This window comes from Bos javanicus, chromosome 4 (genome assembly GCF_032452875.1).
Source record: "Bos javanicus breed banteng chromosome 4, ARS-OSU_banteng_1.0, whole genome shotgun sequence".
Lineage (NCBI taxonomy): Eukaryota > Metazoa > Chordata > Mammalia > Artiodactyla > Bovidae > Bos > Bos javanicus.
Window position 1 is genome coordinate 45,594,190 of NC_083871.1, and position 27,778 is coordinate 45,621,967.

Below are 27,778 nucleotides of genomic sequence, written 5' to 3' on the forward strand. Positions count from 1 at the left end.
TCCGGTAGCTTCGTCTAATATAACCAGTGCCATTTACACGGTGGCTTTTTACAAGAAGGAGACACAGGAAGGGATAAAGGAGATAGGAAAAATTAAAGCGAATAGTTTTGCCTTTTGAATATCTATATTTTAAAAAAATTCTGTGTAATTACTGTAATAAAAATAATTTCTTACACCTTCCTGGTGATTAATGAAAATATTTTATCTCAAGATTTTACCATACTCCTTAAAACTAAGGATTAAATCCCCAGGAAGCATCTTGACCTCATTTGACAAAATGTTGATAAATAAGAACACACATTAGTCCCTGAACTTTGACTATCTCCTTGTCCAAGGCTAATTGGCTATTTAACTTTGATGAAAAACAGGCCTCTGAGGAAATGAGAAGTATCAGTTAGGCTTCTAGCCCACCTACTTTTAAGTGCAGATTTTTTTTTTTCAATGCCATCATTCAAAGGTATGTTTTTGAAATAACTGTCTCAAGTTGGGAAATGTCTGTTTTAAAAAAAAAGAAAACGGATCAACAGGAAAAAATTAACAGACTTGTAACTTAGGAAACAGATGAAATTCCTCCCTAGTAAAATAGCATATCTGGTTTTATCAAACAGTGTGGATACAATCATTTTGGCCTTACATTAGAAGTAATTTATTTTTGCAGTAAGCTATGTATGCATGCGTGTGTGCATGCTCAGTCGTGTCTGACTCTTTGCAACTCTATGGACTGGAGCCCACCAGACTCCTCCATCCATGGGATTCTCCAGGCAAGAATACTTGAGTGGGTTGCCATATCCTTCTCCAGTGGATCTTCCTGAACCAGTGATCTAACCCACGTCTCCTGCATCTTCTGCACTGCAGGCAGATTCTCCACCCACTGAGCCACCTGGGAAGCCCAAGCTATGTATAACCAAGACCTAAACAAACATTTCTCCAAAGAAGACATATAGACAGCCAACAAACACATGAAAAGATGCTCAACATTGCTCATTATTAGAGAAATGCAAATCAAAACTATGAGATATCACTTCACACTTGTTAGAATGGCCATCACCAAAAATCTGCAAACAACAAATTCTGGAGAGGATGTGGAAAAAAGGGAACCCTCTTGCACTACTGGTGGGAATGTAAATTGATACAGCCACATTGGACAACAGCATGCAGATTTCTTAAACAAACTAGGAATAAAACTACCATGTGCCCCAGCAATCTCACTACTGGCCATAAACCGTGAGAAAACCATAATTCAAAAAGATACATGTCCCCTATCGTTTACTGCAGTACTATTTACAATAGCCAGGACATGGAAGCAACTTAGATGTCCATCAATAGATGAATGGATAAAAAAGCTGTGATACATATATACAATGGAATATTACTCATCCATACAAAGGAATGAATGTGAGTCAGTCAAACTGAGGTAGATGAACCTAGAACCTAGAACCGAGTGAAGTAATTCAGAGAGAGAAAAACAAATATTATATATTAACACATATATATAGAATCTAGAAAAATGATACTGGTGAACCTATGTGCATGGCAGGAATAGACACACAGATGTAGGGGATGGGCTTGTTGACACAGCAGGGGAAAGAGAGTGTGGGATGAATTGAGGGAGTAGCATTGACATATATACACTATAGTGTGCAAGTTAGATAGATAGTGGGAAGCTGCTATATGACCCAGGGAGCCCAGCCTGGTGCTCTGTGATGACCTAGAGGGGTGGATTTGGGGAGTGAGAGGGAGGATCTAGAGGGGTGGAATGTGGGGATGGGAGGGAGGCTCCTGAGGAAAGGGAGATACACACATACACACACACACTTATGGCTGATGTGTGCTGTTGTCAGCAGAAACAAATGCAACTTTGTAAAGCAATTATCTTCCAGTTTAAAAAAATTTTTAATACAAAGTAAAATAAAATCTGTATATATCAACTGTTACTGTCCTTATCTATAGATATGGATCAATCAGTCAGTCAGTCAGTTCAGTCACTCAGTCGTGTCCGACTCTTTGCGACCCCATGAATCACAGCACTCCAGGCCTCCCTGTCCACCACTATCTCCCGGAGTTCACTCAAACTCATGTCCATCCAGTCAGTGATGCCATCCAGCCATCTCACCCTCTGTCGTCCCCTTTTCCTCCTGCCCCCAATCCCTCCCAGCATCAGAGTCTTGGCAATGAGTCAACTCTTCGCATGAGGTATGAATGCACTCCCCATAAATGTACCTGTGGGGGAGTTCCTGATCTTATTTCAAACATTTAAGTAACAAGGCAAACATCTCCAATGTTTTCTTCTGATCAATGGAAATAAATGGGCAACCATACTATCTTTCATGAGGTATCCTCCAGACAGACTAGAACAGCTCTCATCAAAAATTAAAGGCACCAGAGATATACTCTAGGCAGAATTTCAAATCTCTGCATCTGTATCACTTTGAGTATGTTCAGTGTTCAGAAAGTTCTAATGTCTTCAATTTTTTAAATGATTTTTTTGTCTTCTTGTTTAGTGTACTTTTAAGGTCCCTCTAGGAGAATCTTCCTTTAAAATATCAAATGCTCAAATATGGTCCACCTCTGTACTTCTTTGGGCCCTTGAGTTCAATTCTTTGTTGTTGCTTCAGTATCTTAAATAGAACACTGCTTGCTTTATACTGTTCTCAGTATAAAGTTTGCTGTTTGCAGCAAGTTCATTTAAGGTTAAATCAGCATTAATTTATACACAAATCTGATCTTCTTTTATGTTCCATTTTTATTCTAATATTATGCTAGCATCTGTCCAAGCAGTTAAATCTAATGGTGTTCAATTTTGCCTTTAATTCACACATTCTCTCCCTATATGTGATTCCCCTTGTGATAACGGATGGGATATAATCAGCATCCAATGAATGAACCTATAACGTGCATATCAAGATCAGGCCCATGTTTGACATATTAATCAGCCACATTTTAGAAGTTTAAATCAGTGCTTGTCTAATATTTCATTAAAAACTCTAGTTTTCATCATATCAATACCATAGGCATTTTATCATATAAAACAGGTTAAGTGATGATTTTAGAGGAAAATGTAGTAAAGTGGCAAAAATCACTTGCTTGAAACTGGATTGTCTTCTGAATCCAGGTTGTGTCAGTCACTGAGTTATGTTATGTAAGTTATCTAACATCTCTGTACTTCAATCTGCGTGCGTGCTAAGTCACTTCAGTCATGTCCAACTCTGTGCGACTCTATTTTCTCTAGCCTGTCAGGTTTCTCTATCCATGGGATTCTCCAGGCAAGAATACTGGAGTTGGTTGCCATGTTTTCCTCTAGGGGATCTTCCCAACTCAGGGATCCAACCAACATTGCCTGCATCTCCTACATTACAGGCGGATTCTTTACCACTGAGCCACGAGGGAAGGCCTGTACTTCAGTCTACTCATCTGTAAACTGAGATAATAATAGCATCTACTTTACAGAATTACTGTGAGGATATAATGGATTAAAGGACATAAACTACTTAGAATAGTGACTGGTATGTTGTAAATTTTCAAAAATATTAGTTAATTTTGCAGTTGTTATTTTACAACTCTATTTCCTTGTTAGTTTCTAACTGTTAAGAGTTGCATGCCCTGGAGATTTCTTTCTTTCCTTTCATCCTTTCTTTCCTCCTTCCCTTGTCCTTTTTTCTACCTTTTCACCTCCACCTTCCCCGCCTTAACCTCCTTCTTCCTTCTCCTCCTCCCTCTTTCTATACCACCTCCTCACCCTTGGAAAAAAATTTTAAACTTACATCTAAAAACTTTGGATAAGTTTGAACTTACTAGTCACTAAAGATTAATCAAATACAAAAGTGAAGACAAACTGTATTATTGTAAGATCTGCACACTAAGCAGATCTCTGGATAAAATTATCATTTAAGATGTAAATGTTATCAATTGGTGTCATAAAACTAAGGACAGAATAATTTTAGTTACTGATCCCTTTGATATATTTGTACCAGTACAGCTAGCAACTTTATCCTCAGGCCATTCTCTTCTCTCTGTCTCTCACTTGATTATTTTTAATGAGAAAGGCAGTAAAAACACAGTATAAATGATTATGTTGCTAAGTGGTTTATCAATAAAACATGGTTTATTCAGACAGAGTGCCACTTACTCTTTTCTGGTAATGGCACACACAGCATGTTATATAATGGTTTGGTATTTCAGTTCAAATAGTCCATAGTTCTTACTATGAGATTCTTTGAAAAAGGATTCAAATAGATAATTGGGTTTTAAAACCACAGAGTTTGGACCATACACCAGCAATACTAATAAGAGGTTGCAGAATTGGGTGCAGTGTCAATTCAACTGCCAGCTTTAGAGAGACCACAAACATAGTAAATGATAAATATTAGTTGCTGGATTTCTTCAAATCCAAGACCATCAATCATAATGTGTGTGTGTGTGCTCAGTTGCTCAATTGTGTTTGACTCTTTGCAATGCCATGGACTATAGCCTGCCAGGTTCCTCTGTCCATGGATTTTCCAGGCAAGAATACTGGAGGGAGTTTCCATTTTCTTCTCCAGAGGATGCTCCTAACACAGGGATCAAATCCATGTGGATTCTTTACTACTGAGCCACCAGGAAAGGTGTAAGAAGCAACTTAAGAGATTTCAAAATGTAAAGAAAAAAAAAAGTCTGTATTTTAGAATCAGTGAAATATGTCATTATTAGCTATTAAGAAATATTTACTGACTAAATATTTTGTAATAACCTATAAGGGAAGAGGATCTAAAAAGGAATATATATATGCATGTACGTGCATATATATATGAATTACTGTGCCATACACTTGAAACTAACATGACACTATAAGTCAACTATACCTCAAGAAATGAAATAAAATAAAAAATAAAGCAAGAAAAAACTTATCAAGGGCCTTCCATTGTCTATAGTTTGGTATTAAGAACTATTAGTTACATAAAAATACCTAATGCAGTCCCTGATCTTGGAGGATTTCAAGCCCAGTTATAAAAGAAAACATACATGTGAAAAATTAAATAATGACATGAATGAACAAACTAAGAGAAACTAAAGAGTCTCTTGATGAAAGTGAAAGAAGAGAGTGAAAAAAGCTGGCTTACTACTCAACATTCAAAAAACTGAGATCATGGGATACCGTCCATCACTTCATGGCAAATAGATGGGTAAAAAATGAAAAAGGTGACAGACTATTTTCTTTGGCTCCAAAATCACTGTGGACAGAAAAGCCATGAAATTAAAAGACACTTGCTCCTTGGAAGAAAAGCTATGACAAACCTAGATAGCATATTAAAAGGCAGAAATATCACTTTGCCAACTAGGTCCATCTAGTCAAAGCTATGTTTTTTCCACTAGTCATATATAGATGTAAGAGCTGGACCATAAAGAAAGCTGAGAGCCAAAGAATTAATGTTTTCAAACTGTGGTGCTGGAGAACACTATTGAGAGTCACTTGGACAGCAAGGAGATCAAATCAGTCAATCCTAAAGGAAGTCAGTCCTGAATATTCACTGGAAGGACTGATACTGAAGCTGAAGCTCCAATACTTGGGTCACCTGATGTGAAGAGATGACTCACTGGAAAAGACCCTGATGCTGGGAAAGATTGAGGGCAGGAGGAGAAGGAGGAGAAAGAGGATGAGATGGTTGGATAGCATCACTGACTCAATGGACATGAGTTTGAGCAAACTCCAGGAAATAGTGAAGCACAGGGAAGCCTGGCGTGCTGCAGTCCATGGGGTTGCAAAGAGTCAGACATGACTGAGCAACTGAACAACAATAAGAACAGTGAATTAACTAATGATATGAAAACCTCATACAAAGTACATTACAAAAGCATGTAAGTAGGGTTGAAGTTTAATTTACTAAAAGTAATTTTCCCTATCTTAAAAAGTAAAAGCTTTAATTTTGGGGGTTAGTCAGAAAATACAGAATCAAAGTATATTTATGTTTCAAATGCCATAGGATTTTGTGGGTTTTTTCTGTGTGTGTGTAATGTTTAAATTAATATTGAACACTAGAAATCTTCTTCAAGTATTGCTGGCCACATACTAATTACAGATACTGATCCTTACATATAGCTCTACTCAACATGTAATAAATACTACAGTAAGAAACAAAGGTAAGAAATTGTAAGACTTTAGCTCAGAAAATTTCAAATGAATTGTTCAGTAGTTCATGTTTAATCTTCAGTTTCCCTACACTCTCTCACAAACTAATTAGGAAAAGAGATCAATAAAAGCATCTTGCCCACACAGGTGGCAGCTATGTTATGTAACATTCAACATAGTCATTGCTTACAATAAGCATAGACTTAAACATTTACTAAGAAAGTTGAAAGGTGCAAAGTGCATCATCAAAATTTTATTAGGAAATATAAGTGAGGGTATGTAAACTTCTTTGTAATGAGTAAAAATTACCCATTATCAAATTGTATTTTTTTTTTTTACCAAATGCTAATAAAATATTGTTTGGAGCTGACATGCAATACATTATTTCTAAGAGAATACAATTTGATATCCCAGGAACAGTGATGCCACAAGCCATTAAATATCATTTTAAAACAGATTAAATTAAAAACTGTATCTATTTGTAAATATGCAGTTCTGTACAGCTGGCACAGATTTACTTTGTGTGTTTTTTTTTAAAGTAATTCTTGTTTTAAATGAAGAGCTTATGAATAGCAAGAATTTAAATTATCCTAATAAGTGCCAACATGAGTAAGACAAAGTGTGCCAAAAAAGAGTCAGAGGTTACTATTAAACTAAAGAAATAGACAACATTGTACAACAGATACAATGTTGGCACTCAATATCCCTGGATTTTTCCCTGGATACACAAACCATAGATATAGAGGGTCCACTGTACCATACTGTTTAATATAAGGGACTTGAGAACATGTGGAAGGTCCTAGAATAACCCCTTCCCCAGTCTCCTAGGATGCAGAATTCAAAGGATATTTTCTGTGATTCCTGTGTATATAAGTCCTTGAACCAACTGAGGAGGAATCATGAAGAAATAAGAATTTGTCCTTTTCCAATCTAATATAATAGAAAAAGCAAGAATTTAAATCAAATATAAGTAAATAGTAAAATATAGTCAGCATTATAACAGAGTTGGGCTTCCCAGGTGGCATTAATAGTAAAGAACCCACCTGCTAATGCAGGAGACGTAAGAGACATAAGTTCAATACCTGGGTCAGAAAGAATTCCTGGGAAAGGGCATGGCAACCCACTCCAGTATTCTTGCCAAGAGAATCACATGGACAGAGGAGCCTGGCTCGTTATGGTCCATAGAGTCGCAAAGAGTCAGACATGACTGAAGTGACTTAGTACACACGAATAACAGAGTTATAAGCAAAATGTGACAATACACATCAATTATGTTGCTGATATCTCAGAAAGCTTTATAGAAGATTTTTACTTAAGAATGAATGGCAGCTTGAAGAATGAGTAAGAATTTAACAACTGAATTTGAGAGAATATGCGTTCCAAGCTAAGGGAAAAGCATGGAGAAAGAGAAAAGTCAGGGAATGTTTAGGGAATTGTGGGATATGCTGCCAATTTGTGACCATCAGGAGGCAGAGGTAATGGGAGACAAGAAAGGAGTTGATAAACTGCAAGATTTGAAAGCGCCCTCAAACCCACTCCAAAAAGCTGGCCTTTAGAAGAAAGTCTTAGGCTATCCAAGTTTTGAGCAATCACACTTTGTTGTGCCTTTGGAAGATTAACTGTGAGATGGACTGGATGAGAAATAGGCTGGAGGTAAAACAGTTAGGAAGCTACTGCAAGCACCTTAGCAAGAGGTACTGGAAAGAAAGGGTTCAAGGGTGAAAAACTTTCTGAGGGAGAAAATGATGGGATTAAATGTCAACCAGCCGGGTGGAGGAATCTGATGTTTCCAGCCTGAGTAACCCAGAGGATAGGCAGAGAAAATATATAATCAGTGATGTGACATACACCCTTGATAATGAACTGTATTTTATTAAGGGAGAAGAAAAGGCAGTGGTAAATTTTGGAGTATTCAGGTTTTACAGGATCTGGCTGTCTGAGGAGAAGGCTGGCATAGAACAGTATTCAAGATGAATTCCAGTCCTGTTTCACCTGACTGCCCATAGAATAGCTGTTTCAGAACTTATTCCATTGGCCTACTCATCTATTAAACAAATATTTAGGTAGTGCTTCCAGTGTGTGCAGGAACTGTATTAGATAACTGGGGTGAATCAGTGAACAAAACAGAAAACCATTCATATCTTCAAGGAACCTGCATTTCAGCAGGAACAATCAGACAATAAATAACATACATAAATAAATGAAGCATATTATGTGTTAGAACTGAAAAAAAAATACAGTGGGAGAAAAAAAGAGATAAGACAGATGAGGAGTGACGATTGTGTGGCAGGAGTAGGGGAATGATCTGCATTGAGAGATGTCACAAGTCACAGACTCTGAACCACAGTGCAGTGTTTATCTAAGGATGCTATTGAGACACTGCTCACTACCCTTCCCTGTTTCCTCCTGATGAGCACAGGAGAGAGTCAGTAAGTTTCTATACAGTTCTGACTTCCTACCACCATGAATTAGCTAACTATTTATGTTTTCCTCTTGGCACTTGTGGCTAGGTTTAGCTAAAAGTGGAATCTCTAAATCTCTGGTCTTCTTCTAAACTGTGTGTGGATCCTCATAGCATTTTTTTTGTATCTGTTTTCATCTTATTTTCTGAAAATCATTTCCCTATTGTCTTCATTTCTTCACATACTTTTATCTTATTAAAGTTTTATTTTTGCAATTTTGGCCTTTTTTGACACCAAAATGAATGGTTTTAATTAAACCTGCTAAAATAATACCTTTAAATAGTTACTATATACATAACCTCAGAGAGGTTATGTAACCAAGAAGGACTCTATGGGGCCTTTGCAGACAGACCACTGCATGTCCTACTCCTGCCTCATGTGTGTGTGTGTGTGTATGTGTGTGTGTGTTAGTTGCTCAGTCAGGTCCGACTCTTTGTGACTCCATGGACTGTAGCCCACCAGGCTCCTCTGTCCATGGAATTCTCCAGACAAGAATAATACTGGAGTGGGTTGCCATTTCCTTCTCCAGAGGATCTCCCCAACCCAGGGATTGAACCTGGGTCTCCTGCATTGCAGGCAGACACTTGACCATTTGAGCTACTAGAGAAGCCTATGCATGCCTGTCTATTACTTGTAGAAAAACTTTAGCCTCCCAGGCCTTCCCCAAAGTGCCAAAGCATAAATTTAATCAGAGAAGAAAATGCAGAAACAAAGGAAAACAGTCAAGCAAGAAAAATAATAATAGTTTAGCTATTAAACAAATTCAAGGACCTTGAGTTCCTCCTCAAGAGCTTCAGGTAATATTTTGAGCTACTTTGCAGATATTGAAACCCCTACCAGGTAGAAGTTAACTGTATGCTGCCACAGGCATCTTGACTCCAGACTGGTTGGAACCAGAAGGTTGATTATACTGACTTCTGATTGCCTTACCATCAATCAATTGAAAGAATGTCTATGAACTGATCACACATCCTGCAACCTTCTCCCTCATCCTGTCTTTAAAAACCTAATCACTGGGGAGTTCAAATCTCTTGAGCACTAGCTACATGGACTCCTTCCTTGGTGCCTTGTGATAAACATTGTACTTCCTTTCACCACAAGATGCTGTCCATTGATTGATTTTACTGTACACAGGCGGGTAGATCCAAGTTTGGTTTGATAATACATTTGCCTTCTGTACCAGTCACAGACACTTTGGGTACTTACATGAAATTCACACAGCCTGTACCAGCAGGTGGAGCAATCCAGACGAAGCTGAGGTTGGTTGTGGGCAGATGACTCACATGAGAGGCTACTACACTGCACATAAACTGGTTACCAAATTGGTGGTCAGACATGATACCTGACAAACAGAAAGGAAAGGGTGTTGTTATAAAAACAACAAAACAAAGTCCTTCATATGATGGCATAACAATATTTTCTGTTTTTTTTTATGTTAACATTCAACATGCTGTCTGGCTTCCCTATTAAGTTGTGCAGTTTTCTATTTTCTATTGTCAGAAGGAAATTAATCCTTTAAAACATTATTGTTAAGGAGCAATCTACTAAATTAATTGTTATAATATTTGCTTAATTTTGATTTTGTTGATTGGTCTTTCCCCATCACCAAAGACCACCAGGACCACACCTGCAAGTGAAACAAGGTCGGACTTATTGGAAGTGTTTGCAGCAAGGGTCACCAAATACTACTGAGAATCTGGAGGTATCTCAGTAGGAGGATGTTAGCAGGAGCTTGTTAAAATATTTGGGTTTGTGTTAGATTATTTCCTGATTATGGTACTGAAAGTCCTGCATCCTGGGAACCCCCTCAGTCTTGTTGGGGAGGTTCCAGGGAAAGGTGGTTTTGATTCCAATCTTGGTACTATTAGAAAGTAGGAGCAATTTTATCACTGAGTATCTTAATTTTTATCTATGAGACATGAGGAATAGAGAAGAGCTGCAGTTGAGGTTGATAACAGCAGCAGCGATCACATTAGCATGGCGAGGGAATGTTGGTCATGCTTGTGGTTTGTACTGTGTTCTTGCTTTTGTGTATGTTCAGGCATGATTAAAAAGTAGTCTTGTTTTTGTCTCAAACCACATCTACTCTGTCTCAGAGTAGATAACCTATGAAACTGCTCATTTTCAACACGAGATCATCATGGCATAGCTGAGTACCAGGTCAGCTCCCAGCTGAAGTGTCAGGAGATGCTTTTTCTCCTTTGTAATAAAATGATCTTCTCATGTTTACCTCAGATATAAAATATTAATAGGTAACTCAACACTAAGAAAATGAACTTGATTTTTAAAAACAGGCAAACAAGTTATACAGATGGCAGGTAGGCATATGAAAAGATATTCAATATCATATGTCATTAGAGAATTACAAATTAAGACAATGAGATGCTACTACACACCTAGTATTTGACCAAAGTCCAAAATAATGACAGTCCTAAATGCTAGTGAGGATATGGAGCTACAGGAATTCTTTTTTTTTTTTTTACATAATTAGGATATTTATTAAAGTGACAAAATTCCTTTAAGAAAGAGAAAAATCTTCAGATTACAATAATCCTTGTTCTTATTTGGTATTTATTTATTTAGTAAATATTTATTGAGGATCTTTAAGTTTTTTTTAATTTTATTTTATTTTTAAACTTTACATAATTGTATTAGTTTTGCCAAATATCAAAATGAATCCGCTACAGGTATACATGTTATTCATTGCCAGTGAGAATACAAAATGGTATAGCCACTTTGGAATTTGGCATTTTCTTACAAATATAGACACAGTTTGGCATTTTCTTACAAATATAGACATACTCTAACCATATAATCCAGAAAGCACACTCCTTGGTATTCACCCAAATACACTGGAAATTGATGTCCACTCAGAAACCTGCACATGGATGTATATAGCAGTTTTATTCATAACTGTCAAAACTGGGAAGCAACCAAGACATCCTTTAGTAAGTGAATGGGTAAATAAAGTGTGATACATACAAACAACAGAATATTATTCAGAGCTGAAAGGAAATGAGCTATCAAGCCATGAAAAAACATGAATAAGTGTTGTGCTGTCCTGTGCTGTGCTAAGTCACTTCAGTTGTGTCCAACTCTTTGCAATCCTATGGACTATAGCCCGCCAGGCTCCTCTATCCATGGGATTCTCCAGGCAAGAATATTGGAGTGCATTGCCAGGCCCGTCTCAAATAAAAAAGTAAATATTATTAAATGAAAGAAGCCAATATGAAAGAACTACATGCTGTATGATTCCAACCATGTGACATTTTGGAAAAGGCAAAATTACAGAGAATGTGGTTGCTAGGGGTTGGGAGGGAAGATGGGAGATATGAATAAGCAGAGCACAGAGAAATTTAGGCCAGTGAAACTATTCCATATAATAATACAATGGTGAATACACGACACCAAAAATGAAACCTAGTGTAAAGTATGGACTTTGAGTGACAATGATGGGTCAGTGCAGGTTGACCTGTTATAACAAAGATACCACTGCGGTGCAAGACAGCCAGAAGGTTGGAGGAGGGTGGTGTATGGAAAATCTATGTACCTTTTACTCAATTTTCCTGTGACCTAAAGCTGCTCTAAAAATAAAGTTTATAAATAAAAAACATTGCCATGAGTGGACAGTCGAAAATTTAATAAAATTGGCTTTGTGAACTTGGGTAAATGGCTTCTCTCTGAGATAGTTTTCTAGTCTATAAAATGAAAACACCATGTCTACTCCATCCTAAAGTTATTTGGAGAATTAAATTACCCAATACATATGGAAGCATCTGGTACAGTACTTCCATGTTTGAACAGGTGCCCTACCTACATGCCATCACAACAGTCCATACATCACTCCATCATACTCTTGACTACCTCTACAGAGAGTCTATGAGGGACTATGTCTTTAATCTTTGTATTTCAAGCAACTATCACAATGTATGACACACTTCAGATACTCAAGAAATATTTTCTAAATATAAAAAAAATACTATAAGAATAAAAGACAATATAAATTATATATATGTTATATCAACTAATGAAACAGAATCTTCTAGAATAGCAAGTTGTTCAGAATAGGTCATACTGGCCAAAGAAATAGTATATATTTTGACATATCCTAATAATGCTTTTTTTTCTCATTCATATATATACATATATTTATATATGTATATATTTGAATATATATTTATATATATTGAATATATATCTACATTTATATATAAATATATAAATTTACATTATACATGTAATTTTATACATGTAATTTAAATATACATATATGTATATATAAATGTAAATTTATATATGTATATATGCGCATATATTTATACATATTGAATATATATATTTACACTTATATATATACATATATAAATTTAAGCTGTATCTTGCAACAAAAGGATGAAAGTCACCAAGTCAGAGAAACCACAAGGTTAGAGAAGATGTCAGACTTCCAGGGAAATCATAGAGTGCTGAAGGAGACTCAGTAGCTGTGACTAAGGAATTGCCATGCCTCTCTGGTCAGGCATAAAGCAGGGATCCAGTGTATGGGAAATGACACATCTGCAAGAGTCAGCTTGGCCAGAAAGGAAAAGCAAAAGTTACAGCTGCAATTATGTGGGAAGGGAAATGAATCAAACAAAATAAGGTTTCAGGGTCTCAGAACCTTGGTAACAGGATTCATATTCAAATACCTCCTCACTCCTCAAAGCTCCTCTGAGAAAGTGAGTCAATGTCTAGACTGCATATTATTTGAAAGAATTTTATAAGGTAGATATAGAATTGCAATTGCCTCATGCCCTGCCGTGGGTAAATACTCCATAGGATAACATTCTTGCAATCCAACCATCCAGCACAGCAGTTCTCCAACTTGGCTACACAGCAGAATCACCTGAAGAGATAGAATAAATACCAGTTCCCAGACATTCTGAGTGAGTCAGCAAAGACAATAATATTTACAGAATCCCTGTGTTGCATCAAATGTTGGGTTAGACCATATTTAGCTACAAAGAAGAAATACAGGAGGACATTGTCCCGACCTTGAAATGACTTCAGGTGAGAAGAGAGAACTAGAATAAACTAATATTCTAAATAAAACAACTAGAAAATAAGCAAGCACTAACTGGGTGCTATTCGTGAAAAACACAAAACAGAAGAGAAAGAGTGATTAATGTGGACAACTATAAGAACAACTAATGCTTCTTGAGCACTTACTATGGCCTGACACTATTCTAAGCAGTTAATGAACTTGTTTAAGGCTTTTAAACAATCCTACGCAGTAAGAGCTGTTATTTTCTCCATTTTACCCATTAGGAAAATAAGATAATGGAGGTAAAAACTCGACTATAGTTTATATAGCAATGGTAGTACAGCCTGGATGCAAACCAGAATCCTTGCTGCACAGTCAGAAATGACTGTTAACAACAAGGTCCTATTGCAGAGCATGGGGAACTGTACTCAATATCTTGTAGTAAACCATGATAGAAAAAGTAAAAAGAAATGGCTCTGTTGAAGAGTTGAATTTTGAGGGAAAAGCTAAGATTTCCCATATTTGTTTATACACATGAGGCAGCAGAGGATAAGCACAAGACTGTACCCTTAGCTCTGTCACCGCTGCTGCATGACCTTGGTCAGGGTGCTCCCTCTCAAGCTTCAGTTCCAGTGACTATAAACTGCTGATCCATGATCACTAAGACTCCTTTCAGTTCCTTAGCTCTCTGGGTACAATTTAAATGAACAGAAGAAAAATAGGAGGACAGCTCACAAAGGCAGATATAACGGGCAGAGGTAGGCACATAATGAGATCCAGGAGAAGGAGAGAAGTCAATGTCAGCTTGCAGCGTTCTGTGAAACACAATTTACTGCATCCGCCATAGTGATCTTTTTAATGGCTTTCATGTCATGAAAGACATATATCATCTAAGTAATAAATGTGATTTGGAAGCCTACTCTTGGGTAACTTTAATTTGAATTTGATAATGAATTTAAAGGTATGATGGTGTTTTCCTCTGCTGCATGCTGGATAATAGGATATATACATTGAATTTTAAAATTACTTGAAAAAGAGAAAATCAGATATATGATAAAAGAATTTAATTACACTGTGAATCTCAGGGAGGTATATACACATAAAATATATATGTGTATAATGTAGTTACAATCAATGTTTTATTTTCATTGTTGTGGCTATGTGCAAACTTTCATACAAAATTGTTTTCTGTGGAATTCTTTTGCAAGAGAATTGGACCATGAGAGAAAGAAAGCAATTCAGGAAGTATGGCTCTCTTGGGAAGTATGGCTCTCTTGGTCTAACTTTGGACAAAAAAGTAAAGTATATCTTTCAAACTGTGAGTCTCTATGAGATTGATAACTGTCTTGACAGATTTTAAGGCACTGATATTACAGATATATTTTCCTTATCATGGACACACATAGGAATATTCACATAGTTATGATTACTGTATCAAGAAATAATCAATACGTTTATAAAACAACTATTCATTTGACAAAGTATGAATGTTTTTAATTCATTAAGTTCTTCAAACCACTGGATATCTAGTTTAGAATATCTAGCACCTGTTTTCTCAAAGTTGTGGTTAAAGGATAGGAATCCATGTAAGAATTTCCTTTATCCACATTACGCTTCTGCAAGATTAGGCTCACAATGTCTTTAATTGTTCTCAAGATGCTTCCATGATACCTTTTAAGACAGTGATACAGATTTCTATGCCTTCCAGGATGTCATTTTTCCTTGACATGTCTTCAGTTATTTTAAGTTTATGACTAAACCTTGTATGAACTCCATTTTCCCTCAGGAATACTCTTCTATGCTTTTAATGTGCATACCTTGGGTCTTCAGAGCTTTAACTAGAATCTCTATGATTCCTCCATCTTGAAAATAAAATGTACATATACTCATAAAAATGTAGGCTATTCACTTCCAAGAAATACTCTGAAGACTTTATTATCAAAAAATAACCAAGGTAGTAGGAAAATTACACATTCATGTTGGATGTATGTTATAGATTAAAGATGTGGATTACTCCAATGTGTTGAGCCTGTTATTTGCCACGGTTATTGTTAAAGTGGGTAGAAGCATGTCCTGGCTTTTTGTGGAATTCAAGAAATAAGGCATCTGGGGAGGGGATATCACGAAATAAAGGGAAAGTACATTAAGATTAGAGGTTTTTGATTTGTGATAAATGTAACCTTCATACATAAAAATGACAAAATTTTAAAATAAGTATTTTACTGTTTCAAACACTTCAGAAAGTATGGTAGAATATTTTGTCAGGAAGCTTAGTAAATATATTAACTTGTATCTATACAAAAAGTGTAAGAAAAAACATATATTTAAGATGCTTTGTTCCCTTTTATTTTCATCATTGGCTCTTTGTTTAAAAGGGATATCTAATCAACACAACACTATAAAGCAATTATCCTCCATAATAAATACAATTTAAAAAGAAAAAAAGGATATCTAAAAACTTACATCAGTTAATAAAAAAGTAGACTCTTCTAAAAATGCAGTCTGGAAAGTTAGTCTTAAATTTTAAGTGAAGAGAGAAAATGAATTATAGAGTTCCTTTATGTCACCCTTTAATCTTTTCATCTGATTCAAATATGAATAAATGTTTACTTACAGAATCTGTCTTGTCTATTATTTGCCTTCTTTGCTAGGTTAATGTACACAAATATCTCAGCAAAGCTAAACATTATTTTATATGCTGAAAAGTAATCACTGAACTTCCTGAAAACATCCTCATTGCAGCTTATCTGTGAAGTACCAGCCTGATGAAAATGGATGTGAAAAGAACAGCTTTCAAGTAGTGGTACAAGATAATGAAGAGTATATGCGCCCACACTCACACTTATGCAATGGGTGTATTTAACTTTTGAAGCACTGATTTGAAGGCAATTCAGTTTCAGATTTAAATGTAGAAGCAAAAAAGTACTAAAATCTTAAAAAAAAATCATTCTGGAAGTGTATATTCTATGGGCATATGTTAGAAAATGCATGAGAATCCAAGCTCAAAGAATTTATTCTAAGTCAACCTGATACTTTCCTCACTCACTACAAAGTTGATAATTCCTGCTGTTGCCCTCCCTCCCCATCCCTCTCCAAGCACTACCATTTATCAAATGCCCTCTCTGTGAGGGGTTTTACCCATATTATTATCTTACTACTACTACAGAGGCAGTAGAAGGGAAAGTTTGAGAGCACAGACCCTGGAGACAATCAGCCAGGGTTCAGACCTTTGTTCCACTATCAGGAACTGCAGAATCTTGGGCCACTTACTCAAATACTCTGTTCCTCACTTTCCTCTCCAGGAAAATGCAGATGATAATACCAGGGTGGCTCGAAGATTAAATGAGCACACACACACAGTCAGTACTATATGTGTTAGCTGTTATTATCATTCCCACTTAAAAGATACAGAATTACCAAGAACCAGTGGATTTCAGTAACTTGCCAACATTTAAACACATGTCAATAAAAGAGCTAGCAAACAGAACTGGAACACAAATCCATCTGCTATCTCACACTGTCCACTGGCTTCTTCCCTCCTTCTGTCCTTCAGTGGCAGTACTTCAATTCTAGGACAGACCCCTGTGCTGATCCAAGAGAACTCTAAATCCAGAGATCAAACATATATCATCTGAGACTGAACCTGAATAGAGGGCCTTCCTCCAGGCACAAACTCAAATGCTCTCCCCTCCTCCTCTACCTCTCTGTCTTCAAAGACATTAAATTCTCACCAGATAGTTATTGGATAACTTTTTTCCTCTTGTTATAAAAGGCAGAGAAACCAGAGATCAAATTGCCAACATCTGCTGGATCATGGAAAAAGCAAGGAAGTTCCAGAAAAACATCTATTTCTGCTTTATTGACTATGCCAACAGCCTTTAACTGTGTGGATCACAATAAACTGTGGAAAATTCTTCAAGAGATGGGAATACCAGACCACCTGATCTGCCTCTTGAGAAATCTGTATTCAGGTCAGGAAGCAACAGTTAGAACTGGACATGGAACAACAGACTGGTTCCAAATAGGAAAAAGAGTATGTCAAGGCTGTATATTGTCACCCTGCTTATTTAACTTATATGCAGAGTACATCATGAGAAATGCTGGGCTGGAAAAAGCACAAGCTGGAATCAAGATTGCTGGGAGAAATATCAATAACCTCGGATATGCAGATAACACCACCCTTATGGCAGAAAGTGAAGAGGAACTCAAAAGCCTCTTGATGAAAGTGAAAGTGGAGAGTGAAAAAGTTGGCTTAAAGCTCAACATTCAGAAAACTAAGATCATGGCATCTGGTCCCATCACTTCATAGCAAATAGATGGGGAAACAGTGGAAACAGTGTCAGACTTTATTTTTCTGGGCTCCAAAATCACTGCAGATGGTGACTGCAGCCATGAAATTAAAAGACACTTACTCCTTGGAAGGAAAGTTATGACCAACCTAGATAGCATATTCAAAAGCAGAGACATTACTTTGCCAACAAAGGTCCATCTAGTCAAGGCTATGGTTTTTCCAGTGGTCACGTATGGATGTGAAAGTTGGACTGTGAAAAAAGCTGAGCGCCAAAGAATTGATGCTTTTAAACTGTGGTGTTAGAGAAGACACTTGACAGTCCCTTGGACTGCAAGGAGACCCAACCAGTCCATTCTAAAGGAGATCAGCCCTGGGTGTTCTTTGGAAGGAATGATGCTAAAGCTGAAACTCCATTACTTTGGCCACCTCATGCAAAGAGCTGACTCATTGGAAAAGACTCTGATGCTGGGAGGGATTGGGGGCAGGAGGAGAAGGGGACAACAGAGGATGAGATGGCTGGATGGCATCACCAACTCTATGGACGTGAGTCTGAGTGAACTCCGGGAGTTGGTGATGGACAGGGAGGCCTGGTGTGCTGCAATTCATGGGGTCGCAAAGAGTCGGACACAACTGAGTGACTGAATTAAACTGACCTGAGACATGTGCTTGAATTAGGTACTGTTGTGAGTAAGACATTTTCACGTCAAAATTGCTCCGTAAGGGGAAAAGTCATCTAGTTACACTTAGGTCTATGTGGCCTAAACACTGAGTTTAACAGAGCAGCATCCTTTCCAAAGATCTTTGTAAAGTCTGTGCTGTCTTTAACTGAAGCTCTCTGGTCTACTGTTTCAGAGTATATTTCTGATGTCTTTCCTCCTAATATTGCATACTCTGCCTCTCCTCTTAAAAGTTGCTCAGTCGTGAAGTCAAGTGCTCCTTAGAAAGCATTACTACGAAAAAAGCCAGTGAAGGTGATGGAATTCCAGCTGAGCTATTTAAAATCTTAAAAGATAATGCTGTTAAAGTGCTGCACTCAATATGTCAGCAAATTTGGAAAACTCAGCAGTAGCCACAGGACTGTAAAAGGTCATTTTTCATTCCTATTCCAAAGAAGGGCAATGCCAAGGAATGTTCAAATGATCATACACTTGCATTCATTTCACATGCTAGCAAGGTTATGCTCAAAATCCTGTAAGCTATGCTTCAGAAGTACCTGAATTAAGAAATTCCAGATGAACAAGCTGGGTTTAGAAAAGGTAGAGGAATCAGAGACCAAGTTGCCATCATCTATTGGATCATGGAGAAAGCAAGAGAGTTCCAGAAAAACATCTACTTCTGCTTCATTGACTAGACTAAAGCCTTTGACTCATGAGTCACAACAAACTCTGGAAAATTTTTAAAGAGATAGGAATACCAGGCTACCTTACCTGTCTCCTAAGAAACCTGTATGCAGATCAAATAGAACCGGACATATGAAAACTGATTGGTTCAAAATTGGGAAAGGAGTATAACAAGGCTGCATATTGTCATCCTGCTTATTTAACTTATATACAGAGTACATCATGCAAAATGCCAGGATGGATGAATCACAAGCTGGAATCAAGACTGCCAGCAGAAATATCAACAATCTCAGATATGCAGATGATACCACTCTAATGGCAGAAAGTAAAGAGGAACTAAAGCGCCTCTTGATGAGGGTTAAAAAGGAAAGTGAAAAGCTGGCTTGGAACTCAACACTTAAAAAACTAAGATCATGGTATCTGGTCCCATCACTTCATGGCAAATAAAAGGGTAAAAAGTAGAAGCAGTGACAGATTTTGTTTTCTTGAGCTCCAAAATCACAGAAGACAGTGACTGAAGCCATGAAATTAAAAGACACTTAGTCCTTGGAAGAAAAGCTATGACAAACTTCGACAGAATATTATCAAACAAAGACATCATTTTGCCAACAAAGGTCTGCCTAGTCAAAGCTATGGTTTTCCCAGTAGTCATATACAGTGAGAGTTGGACCATAAAGAAAGTTGAGCGCTGAAGAATTGATGCTTTCTAACTGTGGTGTTGGAGGAAATTCTTGAGAGTCCCTTGCACTGCAAGGAGATCAAACCAGTCAATTCTATAAAAAAAATCAACCCTGAATATTCATTAGAAGGACTGATACTGAAGCTGAAGCTCCAATACTTTGGCCACCTAATGTGGAGAGCAAATTCACTGGAAAAGATCCTGATGCTGGGAAAGACTGAAGGCAAAAGAAGAGGATGGCAGAGGATGAGATGGTTAGATAACATCACTGACTCAATGGACATGAATCTGAGCAAACTCCAGGAAATAGTGAAGGACAAGGAAGTCTGGTGTGCTGCAGTTCACGGGGCCACAAAGAATCAGACCTGACTTAATGACTGAACAACAAGATGATAATCTCTACATGTTGCCTGCCCAAGCCTTTCCAAACTAATTGCACTACAGTGGCCACCGTACATAACTATATTCCCCTCATTTTCATTGCTGTACTTGGCTGAATCTGGATTTCTCTACACTTGGTCCCCACTTCATCCTGCATACTTCTATATTCAAGTCTCATGAGTACTGGTCTACTGGTAGAAACTAGGCTACATGCCTTAACCCTAGGGATTATGGAAATTCTATTCGGGGATGGTGATACTAACAATATGGGAAACTATATAAAAATGTTGGGCAATCATAGATGACTTATGTCTCCTTCATTCAGAGGGCAATTTCAAAGTCTATGAAGTTTTGGATTTCTTGATCCAAAAATAGCTGAAATAACTGATAGTCCTGAAAGACTACAGCTTTTAGAACTATTTCCATGAATCTATATATTGAGTTCTTTATCCTTTACCTTGAACAGGCATTCTGCCACAGGAAAAGTACTGCTCAGTCTATTTGATGGACAGGAACAAAAGCTCCGCATACCCTTCCTGCAAAGCCCAATAGATCTCCCCAAAAGTTACATCAAGACAGAAGATGTGCCTCTGGTTTCTAACTCCAGATGGTGTAAATCTGGAACAAATGATTATCAGAGTTCCCGTTAAAGGAGTAACATCAATGAGTCAGCATAATATTTATTATCTCAGCTAAAAAAATACTACTTACCTCATCTTGGAGTCACGTCAATCTATCATCAAGTATTTCTGATGTTACCTCAAAATTTTTTCAACTGTGTCCCCTCTTACCTACCCTTTTCCACTATGCCTTTATTTCAGGCTTTTGTTATCTCTTTTTTGACCAGTGCCAATAGCTCCCAAATTGGTCTCTGTGTTCAGTTCTATCTCCTAAGGTTAATTCTCAATAGAGGTATCTTTCTAAAGCACAATCTAATTTTATCATTCTACTGATTTAAATCTTTAAGTTTAATCAAAACTTAAGAAAAAATAGGCTTAAGTCCAACATGATATTCTGTCACCTATCTCTCGATCTGGGATTATTTATCATGATCCCTACGCAAATTTCATATTCTATCAAAACCAAACAATATATATATGTTGTATGTACTTATCTCTGGCTTTACTTCTGTTCTTTCTGCCTAGACAAAGGGTCAGCAAACTATGATCCATTGGTCAAATCTGAACCATGGCCTGTTTTTGTACAACCACTGAACTCAGAATAGTTTTGCATTATGAAAATTTGTAAAAAAAAAAAAAAAAGTGAAAAAATATGCAAAAAAGACCTACTATGATAACCTGAAAAGCCTAAAATACCATCATGCCATTTACAGAAAAAAGTTTGTTGACCTTTGACCTAAAGTGCCCTTTCTTCCTCTGGCTTGGCTAAATGATTACTTCTCACTTAATATACATATGTGATCATAAATCATCTCCCCCATGACACTTTCCTGTGTAATTCCTTCCTGTAACCAAGTTTAATGTTAGGAACATTTCCATGTTCTCATACCACCCTGAGAATAGTTCTGTTATTGAACTATTCATTGCATTACAGGGAGTTATCTGTCTTCCCCATCAGACTGTTACATTATGAATTTTTTACACACAAAAAATTATGATAGACATGTAATAAATGTTTATGGAATGAACTGTTGTTGAATAAAGTGAAAGTCACTCAGTCATGTCCGACTCTTCAAAACCTCATGGACTACACATGTCCAGGGAATTCTCCAGGTCAGAATACTGGAGTAGCAGCTGTTCCCTTCTCCAGGCGATCTTCCCAACCCAGGTCTCCCGCATTGCACGTGAATTCTTTACCAGCTGAGCCACCAGGGAAGCCCATCAATACTGGAGTGGGTAGCCTATCCCTTCCTCCAGGGGATCTTCCCAACCCAGGAATCAAACCGCAGTCTCCTGCATTGCAGGCAGATTCTTTACCAGCTGAGCTACCAGGGAAGGCACTACAATTGACATCATACAGTAATTTAAATGGCAGGAGCTCTCCGTGGTACTGCAGCGACTCTACCTACAGCTTCTTCCTATGAGATGGCCAGAACCTTTTGTTTGACGTCTCTCAATTACCTTCACCAGCTTCTATTATGATTTCATGGTGTTTTCTGCTACTTTCTAGTCAAATTCCCAAAGAATCCTAACTAACTCTTGTCCAACTCTCTTCTGTTCCAATTAACTGTACATACCTTTTGGTCAGGGCATTTGTTGCTCACTGGAGCCTACATCCTACCACAGAGACTGCAAACTCTAGCACTGAGGTGCCTCAGGTCAAACTACAGGGAGGGAGTACAGCCCTAACCATCAGCAGAAAATTGGATTAAAGATTTACTGAGCATGGCCCTGCCCACCAGAGCAAGACCCAGTTTTCCCCACAGCCTGTCCCTCCCAACAGGAAGCTTGCACAAGCCTCGCATCCATCAGAAGGCAGACAGAATAAAAACCACAATCACAGAAAACTAACCAAAACTAGCCATGTGATCACATGGATCACAGCTTTGTCTAATTCAATGAAACTATGAGCCATGCTGTGTTGGGCCACCCAAGATGGACAGGTCATGGTGCAGAGTTCTGACAAAATGTGGTCCATTGGAGAAGGGATTGGCAAGCTACTTCAGCATTCTTGCCTTGTGAACCCGATGAACAGCATGAAAAGGCAAAAAGATATGACACTGAAAGATTAACCCCTCAGGTCAGAAAGTATCCAAAATGCTACTGGAGAAGAGCAGAGAAATAGCTCCAGGAGGAAAGAAGAGTCTGAGTCAAAGCAGAAACAATGCCCAGTTGTGGATGTGTCTGGTGGTGCAAGTAAAGTCTGATGCTGTAAAGAACAATATATTGCATAGGAACCTGGAATCAAGGTAAATTGGAAGTGGTGAAACAAGAGATGACAAGAGTGAATATCGACATTTTAGGAATCAGTGAACTAAAATGGACAGGAATGGGAAAATTTAATTCACGTGATCATAATATCTACTACTGTGGGCAAGAATCCCTACAAGAAATGGAGTAGCCCTCATAGTACAAGAGAGTCCGAAATGCAGTACTTGGGTGCAGTCTCAAAAATGACAGAATGATCTCTGTTCGTTTCCAAAGCAAACCATTCAACATCACAGTAAACAAAGTCTATGCTCTAATCACTAATACTGAAGATGATGAAGCTGAATGGTTCTATGAAGACCTACAAGACCTTCTAAAACTAACACCAAAAAAAAGTCATCCTTTTCATCACAAGGGACTGGAATGAAAAAGTAGGAAGTCAAAAGATACTTGGAGTAACAGGCAAGTTTGGCCTTGGAGTACAAAATGAAGCAGGGCAAAAGCTAACAGTTTTGTCAAGAGAATGCACTGGTCATAGCAAACACCCTTTTCCAACAACACAAGGGACAGTTCTACACATGGACATCACCAGATAGTCAATACTGAAATCAGATGGATTATATTCTCTGCAGGTGAAGATGGAGAAGCTCTATACAGTCATCAAAAATAAGATCAGCAACTGACTGTGGCTCAGACCAAAAGCTCCTCATTGCAAAATTCACACTTAAAGAACATAGGAAAAACCACTGGGCCACTCAGGTATGACCTAAATCAAATCCCTTATGATTATACAGTGGAAGTGATAAATAGATTCAAGGGATTACATCTGATAGAGTGTATGAAGAACTACGGATGGAGGTTTGTAACACTGTACAGATGGTGGTGACCAAAGTCATCCCCAAGAAAAAGAAATGCAACGAGGCAAATGGTTGGATCATAGAAAAAGCAAGGAAATTCCTGGAAAACATCTACTTCTGCTTCATTAACGACATTGAGGGCCTTGACTATGTGGATCAGAACAAACTGTGGAAAATTATTAAACAGAGAGGAGTGCCAGACTGCCTTAATTGCTTCCTGCAAAACCTGTATGAATGTCAAGAAGCAACAGTTAAAACCAGACATAAAACTATGGACTGGTTCAAAATTGGGAAAGGAGTACATCAAGGCTGTATATTGTCACCCTGCTTATTTAACTTATATGCAGAGTACATCATGCAAAATGCCAGGCTGGATGAAGCTCAAGCTGGAATCAAGATTTCTGGGAGAAATATCAATAACCTCAAATATGCAGAGGACACCACCCTAATGGCAGCAAGTGAAGAGAAACTAAAGAACCTCTTGATTTAGTGAAAGGTGAAAGAAGAGAGTGAAAAAGCTGGCTTAAAACTCAACATTCAAAAAACTAAGATCATGGCATCTGGTTCCATCACTTCATGGCAAATAGATGGGTAAACAACAGAAACAGCGACAGACTTAATTTTCTTGGGCTCCAAAATCACTGTGGACAGTGATTAAAGCCATGAAATTAAAGGACACTTGCTCCTTGGAAGAAACGTTATGACAAACCCAGACAGGATAATAAAAAGCAGAGACATCACTTTTCTGATAAAGGTCCATATAGTTAAAGCTATGGTTTTTCCAGTAGTCATGTACAGATGTGAGAGCTGGACCATAAAAAAGCCTGAGTGCTGAAGAATTGATGTTTTTGAGTTGTGGTGCTGGAGAAGACTCTTGGGAATCCCTCGGATAGCAAAGGGATCAAACCAGTCAATCCTAAAGGAAATCAACCCTGAATATTCATTGGAAGGACTGATGCTGAAGCTGAGGCTCCAATGCTTTGGTCACCTGATGCAAAGAGTTGACTCATTGGAAAAGACACTATGTGGGGAAGGATTGAGGGCAGGAAGAGAAGGGGACTACAGAGGATGAGATGGTTCGATGGCATGACTGACTCAATGGACATGAGTTTGAGCAAACTCCAGGAGATGGTGAAGGACAGAGAAGCCTGGTGTGCTGCAGTCCATGGTGTTACAAAGAGTTTGACAACTGAGGAACTAAACAACAACAAAGATAGTCACATACTCCCCAACACGTTTAGTTTCTTTGAAGTTTCAGGGCACTATTTCCTACTTGAAGCACAGAACAGCCACTCAGAGTTCCTTAGCTTCCTTTATTTCCTTTCCTTGATGGCAGTGGAAGTCACACATTGTGATAGTATAGCCACAATTTGGAAATACCTAAGATTGCCGAGTCCCTACATGGAGGACAACTACTCTGAAGAGTCTTCGGCTCCTATCAGACTATTGAGTTAAACTGCAGCTTGGGGGTTAATTTGTTACCTCAGCAATACTGGATTTCTCTGATTAATACATCCTTTTAATATATTCTTATCAAACTTCACTTAATTCTATTTCCTTTATTAGATTTTAAGTTTCTTGAGAGAAGTGATTGGGCCTTACGTTAATTTTGCACAGCATCACTCAATAGTTGTTTGCTAAATGAGCAAACTTCAGAGTCCGTTTTCCTCTTTTCCACAGCATTTCCTACTGTCATCAAGAAAAATAATCTGTTTATTTTATAGCAGCTGAAGGTAAATTGTGATGAATGTAAGCTGTATGGTAGTGGTCAAGAGCAAGGACTCCAGAACCAAACTGCCTGGGTTCACATCACAGTTCTGCCATGTAATATCTATGTCCTCTGTGCTTCAGTTTCCTTATATGTGAAATACTGAAAACAAACAGTATTACCCAGCTTCTTGGGTTATATAGTTAACATATGTAAATGTATAGAACAAAACCTAGCCCATAAATGTGGGCTGCTTGTACATCATTAAAACTCCTTTTTAGAAGCCCTAAATCTATCCATGTCCCTAATGACTTGCAAAACAAAGATATATTTTTCTGGAAAATGTAGTTCATAAACAAACCTTTAGTCTTTCTTTTCTTATAGAATTAATGAATTATTAATTAATACATTAATAGTTTAAATAACATAATATAAAAAATTACAGCTAAATGCATAAAAAATTATGATATGGTAAGCATTTTGCATACAGTATAGTGACAGTCTATATAAGAAAGCAATGTCAACTGTCAATGCTATAAGAAAGCATTGACAATGAATGAAAGAATTTTGATGATGAAATGTATTTCATCATATTTTCAGATTATCCGATTTCAAATCAGATAAAAGAAATGTCAATACATTACATTTTTAAAGACAGATTATAAGATTTGTTTTCAAATATGAGGTACACTGAGTCCATTTATATTTTGTTAAATTCACACTCCATTGAGGCAATAATTTGAATATTCCATCAGAAAAATGAGTGTTTCATATTCTTTAAGGTTAAATGATTACAAAGTAGTCTTAGAAATTTAAAAATTCTTTTCATATTCAAAATATATTAGGAAAAGAATAGATAAAATACAGTTATTTTAAAAATTATATTAACTCAAATTTAAGTAGAGTATATTGGTTTGACTAAAACATATGATACTGGGGTTACTTGAATATACACTCATTTGTAGGATCACAAAAGAGGTCTTTAACAAAGCAAGTTATTGGTTAAAGGTAAAATAATTTTTTTCTCCCCTGTAACTTTCATTTATTTACAATGAATCATTCTTATTTGAAGCCTTTGAAGTTTTTTCTTTATATACAAATTCTATCACTCCAAGCATCAATTTGAATGATTATGTTTCCATTTTATGGCTTCTTTTAGGGTTTATGTAAAATACATAATCTTTAATGTGAATTTGTAACCATATATTGTATCTTAAATTGCTATTAAAGTTTATATCATTTCCCGTTTGTAGTCTTTGAGAGAAAAAAAATTTAATTTTAGATTGCTGCTGCTACTAAGTTGCTTCAGTCGTGTCCGACTCTGTGCGACCCCATAGACGGCAGCCCACCAGGCTCCCCTGTCCCTGGGATTCTCCAGGCAAGAACACTGGAGTGAGTTGCCATTTCCTTCTCCAATAAATTAGGAATTATTTATCTATAGTTTCTATTTGAAAAGGTACCTATCTAAACATTTTTTAAAGGTATTCATTTATATACCTCTATTTTTTTTTCTTGCATGCAGTTATTTTATTTTATTTTTAAACTTTACCAATTGTATTAGTTTTGCCAAATATCAAAATGAATCTGCCACAGGTATACATGTGTTCCCCATCCTAAACCCTCCTCCCTCCTCCCTCCCCATACCATCCCTCTGGGTCATCCCAGTGCACTAGCCCCAAGCATCCAGTATCGTGCATCGAACCTGGACTGGCAACTCGTTTCATACATGATATCATACATGTTTCAATGCCATAGGTGGTAAGGAAACATCAGAATTTTTATATTTTAACATACAATGTATATGTTCAATAGCATGCAAAGTAGGTAAGTATAGAAGTATAGTATAGAATTTATAAAGTAAATAAACAGGCAAATACATAATTATACATCATGCTATGTATATGCTATGCTATGCTAAGTCACTTCAGTCATGTCCGACTCTGTGCGACCCCATAGACGGCAGCCCACCAGGCTCCCCGTCCCTGGGATTCTCCGGGCAAGAATACTGGGTTGCCATTTTCTTCTCCAATGTATGAAAGTGAAAAGGGAAAGTGAAGTCGGTCAGTCGTGTCCGACTCCTAGCGACCCCATGGACTGCAGCCTACCAGC

The 27,778-nt window shown here is 37.4% G+C and overlaps 1 protein-coding gene across 3 annotated transcripts in view; it reads right to left on the reverse strand.

Moving 5' to 3' along the window:
• RELN (reelin) overlaps positions 1 to 27,778 on the reverse strand; it is a 557,702-nt gene that overhangs the window by 381,384 nt on the left and 148,540 nt on the right. For all 3 annotated transcript variants that reach the window (XM_061413895.1, XM_061413894.1, XM_061413896.1), the window contains exon 3: positions 9,772 to 9,907. In XM_061413895.1, coding sequence (XP_061269879.1) covers positions 9,772 to 9,907 — 136 coding nt within the window. The remainder of the gene's footprint in view (positions 1 to 9,771; positions 9,908 to 27,778) is intronic.